A 6,000-nucleotide genomic window follows, 5' to 3' on the forward strand; every position below is an offset into this window, starting at 1 on the left:
CAGGGAGTGTAGCAGGCATGCAGGGAGTGTAGCATGGAGGGAGGGAGTGTAGCAGGGAGGTAGGGAGTGTAACATAGAGGGAGGGCATGTAGCATGGAGGGAGGGAGTGTAGCAGGCAGGCAGGGAGTGTAGTAGGGTGGCAAGGTGTAGCAGGGAGTGTAGGAGGGTGGCAGGGAGTGTAGAGACATGTAGGGAGTGTAGCAGGCAGGGAGGGAAGTTCTTATGGAGGCGGATTTCCCTTCCAAACAATAATCACTCATCCCTCTCTCCTCATCCCTGTCGTCCATAAGCCAACAAGAGTCTTCAGTAAAGATATGTAATAGTGATTTAAATGTTCATTTATTTATTTTATTTAGTTCTCATTGTTTTGTGTGTATAAAACCATAGTCTTTAAAATTTTTTTTTTTAATATTTTTGAGTGTCTGGAATGGATTAATTGTATTTACATTAATTCTTATGGGAAATATTGCTTTGAATTTAGACCTTTTCAAATTTAGGTCAGCCTTCTGGAACGGATTACAGCTGACATTCAGGGTTCCACTGTACATACTTGGTTTCTATAATTTAGTCTAGATAAGCCTAAGGATGGGTGATTATAATTAAGAGTCCTTGGAAAAATGAGAGAAATTCTTGATAAAATTTAATCTATCATGCCAAGCAGTTTTTATCTGGGCAGTAATATTTCCTTACCACATACAGTGATGAATGGTCCACATGAGTCTAGTGGGAAGTACAGTGTCAGTTTTTATGTGGGCAGTAATATTTCCTTACCATGTAGTGATGAAAGTCCATGTGAGTTTAGTGGGAAGTACAGTGTCTGCACTCTGAAGGAGGGGTGCAGATGTGTTGCAGTTTTAGAACTGTAGTGAGTGATGACAAAAGTGTTTCTTCTTTTTTTGAGTCACCCTGCCTTGGTGGGAAATGCCAGTGTGTTTAATAATAATAATAATAATAATAATAATAATAATAATAATAATAATAATAATAATAATAATAATAATAATTATTATTATTATTATTATTATTATTATTATTATTATTATTATTATTATTATTATTATTATTATTATTATTATTATTATTATTATTATTATTATTATTATTATTATTATTATTGTTGTTGTTTTCTTGAAATACAGCACTTGAAGAGTAGACTTTTAAATTTGACAGTTTGGCAAGCCCTAACAGGGAGTAGTGAATGATAGTGCCATTTGAGTTATAGAATTAGTTTTAGACAAAAACTGAATCCACATGATGTAGCCTAACCAGAAGTACTGTATGATGGCACGTTTGCAATAAGGCAGTGATGAGCTGACTGCCAGCAAGATTAGTAGTTAAATTATCCACATATAGGGAAGACTAAAACCCATAAGGGAGAACTGAAGTGAGTCAGTTGATTGCAGTTGGGAACAAGTTGCTGCTGGGTATACATCATTGTGAAATTCCTTTGTATTAAAGTAAGAAAGGGCTATTAATGACCTGAAGAAAGTACCTTCAAACATAAAGGCCTTTAGAAAATGTGGTAATATTGTAGGTCTTGGTGAACAAAACACTGGGCCAGAGGCAAGATGTGATATCACCAGGTGGTGCCTTAAGCCTTCTTTAGATTGATAATAAACAACCAAAAGAAGGTAGCAGTCAGTCATGGAATTATGAATGTGTTAATCAAGATGGAGTTTTGTTTGTGTGGGAGCTTCCCTGCCTATTGAGGCTTTACAGTCATGTGTCTAACTTAATGGACTCATCAACCACATAGAATGTGACCCTGTGCTATATAGTAAACTCATGATTTATATCGTGATGTAGTGAACAATATCTCTCCTGACGCTAGAAAGGGTATGAAAATCTGCAAAAACCTTGATGTATACTGGGACTGTAAGGTTGTGTAAGAAGGTTATGTCAGTGGCAAGTGCCTGAGGCTTTTAGAAAATAACATGTATTTCAAAAACAAACCTTTATTTGAATATGATTTTAGCAGGTACTTGTTAAAGTCTCTTGTAGGTGAAATATGAAATTTGATAAAATCTCTGCTCTTGCCATAAGTGTTTTTTCCAGCAATTGTCTGTGCACTGTGTCACTCCAGCGAGCTATTTAGGGCACTTTGTTATGATTATAATAATCAAAATCAAGTATCCACCAGTTTTTTTTTTTTTTTTTAACTTTGGCCATATCCCGCCAAGGCAGAGTGACCTGGAGAAAAAAGAAACACTTTCATCATCACTCGCTCCATCAGTCTCTCCAGAGGCATGCCAATACTGCTGTTTTTTTTTTTTTTAAGACATCAGCCGTCTCCCACTGAGGCAGTGACCCAAAAATAAAGAAAGATCACTTTCACCATCATTCAGCACTTTCACCATCATTCAGCACTTTCACCATCATTCACACATAGTCAGATATGACAGTTGAAAAAAAAAATACTACAGTTATCCTGTTTAAATAAGATGTGTTTCAGTTGCTGATCAGTCTCAAAAAGATGTATCTATATCCCATAAGCTTAGCCTCCTCTGTCTCACTGTATGCAAACAGAATAGTACAGAATGCAGCACAACTTTATAATGCATATAAACATCAACACTGAAGATTTAAAACTGGTCAGAAGCAGCATTCACATGTTGCTGCATGCAAATTGTTTTTCTAACTTCTTTGCTAAAATTAGTAAATGGGTGCCTACACAGTTGAAAACCAATTTTAAATTTCTACAAAGAAACATGATTTAAAAGTTTAAGGTCAGTCAGAAGTGGCATACGCTAGTTATTACATAGAGATCAGAGACCATATCCCAAAGTTCACTAGTGCTTAAAGTTTGAAGCTACTTAGAAGTTTGATTCTCAAGTTATCTTTCATAATGCAGTGATTCCAAGTTATTATCTAATCTAATGTAATCTTAAGAAAATTGGCAGATTTGTACTTTTTTTTTTTTAAACATTAGCCATTTCCCACTGAAATAGGGTAATTCGAAGAAGAAACGCTTTATCATCACACACTCTGTCATTGTCTTGCCAGAGGCATGCTGATACCACAGTTAAAAAATTGCAGCATATCTCCACCTCTACACAACATAAACCCAAAAGGTATTAGCTTTCTCCTAAGATGCATGAGCACACTCAAGTTGTCTCATTGAAGTGATAAATGGTTTAAAACTGACAAGTTGAAGATTGAGGCACTTATGCAACATATTATTGACATACTGTACCTGGTTTCTGAGTTGGGAGTACAGTAAACTGGCAGCTTCAAAAGAATTATATAGGAAGGACTTATAGATGGCAATCTGGTCGTAAGAGTGGACTAGTGGGACTTGCCTTGAAGCATTATTATTATTGTTAAGTAAAAGAACACAAGTGCAACTAGTGCAGCATTTTATTGTGGCAACGTTTCTCTCTTGAGGAGTTTTTGTCAAGATGCTCTTGGAGAGCAAAATGTTGCCACAATAAAATGTTGCATTAGTTGCACGTGTGTCATTTTACCTATCATATTGTCAGTACTTCTACCAACATTATTATTATGTACAGTATTTGGGTGGCTTTGGGCATTTTAGCCCAATTTGCACCCCCTTGGCACTGACACTGACAGTACAGTACTGCTGCATTTAACTAAGGGGGTAAAATACCATTGGACCAGATTTGATTAAAGATGTTTAATAAGGGCTCATCCTAGGAAGGGATGGGGGAAAAGGGGTAAAGAAGGATTTGTATGCTCAGGGTTCAAGCATCTACGAGGTTTGTATGAGCATGTTAGATTGGCATGAGTGAAAGCTAGTGGTTTTCGTGGTTTGACGGGCTGTTGGAATGTGAGGAAAGGCAACATTTATGAAGGGATTCAAGGAAACTAGCTAGCCAGACTTGAGTCTTGGAGGTGGAGAGTACAGTGCCTTCACTCTGAAGGACGGGTGGGGATGTTGCAATTCAGAAAGTCATTTAAACTGTGACATCTGTACACTTCTGGCAAGACAGCTGTTGAATGAATGATAACAAATGTGTTTCCTTGTTTTTTGGGTCACTACCTTGGTGGGAGGCAGCTGGTGTGTTAAAAAAAAAATTGAAGGATGTAAGGAAAATATGAGCTTGCTTATCTGGTAAGGTGGGAGCAAGCATAATGTAAGAAATGGTAAATATAGTTCAAGTTTAGTTCCTTTCGAGCTTTGGGATTGGATTAGAGGAATGGCTGAATGTGTATCTTGACAGTGAAGCCATAATTTGATGAGTGGAGCCTCTTATGGTACATTACTGAATTAATAAGATTCATTTTTTACTTATTTATTTTAAATTTTTTGTTACAATTTAAAATGCCTTTTTTTTTATCTAAGTTCTATTATTTTTAACATTTTTATTTTGTTGCTTGCTTTGAAATAGTCATTCACCTATTATCCGACCACCGACTACGCCTCCTATCTGACTTCAGAAAATCCACAAAGTTGAATAAAATACATCATTTAACATGGCAGACACTCAGTTGTCTTCCCAAGGTCAGATAAAATTAATTATCCAGCTGTGCAATGGATTGTTTTTAACTTGGAGAGTCTAACATATCCTACAAATGGTCTACCCACCTTATTTCAGGTCCTGTCGAGGTCGACTAATAGATGAATGAAATGAATATACTGTAAGTGAATTTACTAATGCTTACCATAGTGTATGAATTGCTTCTCCAGCAATGCCCGGGCCCTCGGGAGCAGTGGGCAGCCAGGACAACGTTGGTACTCATGAACCGGGCGGTAAGTACAATGTGTTTGTTTCACTCAGCCTGCCCTCCACCAGGCCTGTCAGTATTCAGGCACTTAACACTTCCCATAATATGTACCAAATGCTCCAGTGGCTCTCCAGAGGTGTCATTCACAGTCCTTCAAAATTTAATTACATTTCAGAGCTTTGGTATGCCGTTTCTTTGTGATTTCCATCTTATATTTTAGCCTTTTTTTTTATCCATGTTTTTTGGCTTTTTGATATAATTTTTTGCTTTACTTCATTTAAAGTCTATTCTTTATTCTGCTTTACTATCTTGGCTTAACACACACACACACACACACACACACACACACACACACACACACACACACACACACACACACACACACACACACACACACACACACACACTCACACTCACACTCACACATACATACATTACATACACATGTACATACATACTGTACATTAGATAATGATGCAGAAGTCATAGATATATAGTATGGCTTTATGAGTGCAATGCTGTAGTGTGCAGAAGAGGGTTGCAGTTGTAGGAGGGAAGGTGCAGTAAAAAAAAAAAAGAGTGATTAGTGGAATGATGAGGCAAAAAAGGTTTGTAAAGGAGTAAAAATTAGCTCAGAAGGTTTTTTAAATGTAAAAATTGTATATGGAAAGCAGAATCTATGGAGGAGGAAGGAGAGGTTTGAAAACTGGTGAAGGAGAGCTAAAGGGAAAATAAAAGAATGAATGAGACACTATCATCAATTTTTTTTCTAAGAATAAGAAAACTTTTTGAAGGAAGACAAATAAGATAAATAAACATAAAAATGCAAGAGTCAAGAGTGTAGAAGCAGGAAACACTGGGTAATGGAGCAGAGATACACGAGATTGTGGCAGATGCTTAAAATAGAGAGGATATAGTTTTGGAATGGTTGGTGCATAAGGTTAACATATTAGTGAAGGGACAATACTTATAAGATTACTCAAGAGTATGCATAGTTTGAAGGAGAAAACAGACAGGAATGACTTCAAGTATTGTAGGGGGAATAATTCTGTTGAATATATGTACCAGGTAAAGTGTGCCCCAGAATTATTATTGAAAGAGTTATGGGAGCGATAGACAGTAGGACTGGAGCAGAACAAAATTTTTAAAGGTTTACATTGAAGCATACATGTACCTGAGCAATGTTTAGATAAGGCCACATTTTTTTTGGATATATGAATTCGAAAATACATATAATAGGGTGAAAAGAGGAATGGTATACCTGGTGTATACCTGGAAAGTGTTTTGGGGGTCAGTGGCCCTGCGGCCCAGTCC

General features: G+C 36.8%; 1 protein-coding gene across 8 annotated transcripts in view; it reads left to right on the plus strand.

Moving 5' to 3' along the window:
• Positions 1–6,000, plus strand: part of LOC128701119 (protein abrupt) — a 301,933-nt gene that overhangs the window by 131,667 nt on the left and 164,266 nt on the right. For all 8 annotated transcript variants that reach the window (XM_053794689.2, XM_053794687.2, XM_053794690.2 and 5 more), the window contains exon 6: positions 4,649–4,711. In XM_053794689.2, coding sequence (XP_053650664.1) covers positions 4,649–4,711 — 63 coding nt within the window. The remainder of the gene's footprint in view (positions 1–4,648; positions 4,712–6,000) is intronic.

Source organism: Cherax quadricarinatus, chromosome 73 (genome assembly GCF_038502225.1).
Source record: "Cherax quadricarinatus isolate ZL_2023a chromosome 73, ASM3850222v1, whole genome shotgun sequence".
NCBI classification, from domain to species: Eukaryota; Metazoa; Arthropoda; class Malacostraca; order Decapoda; family Parastacidae; genus Cherax; species Cherax quadricarinatus.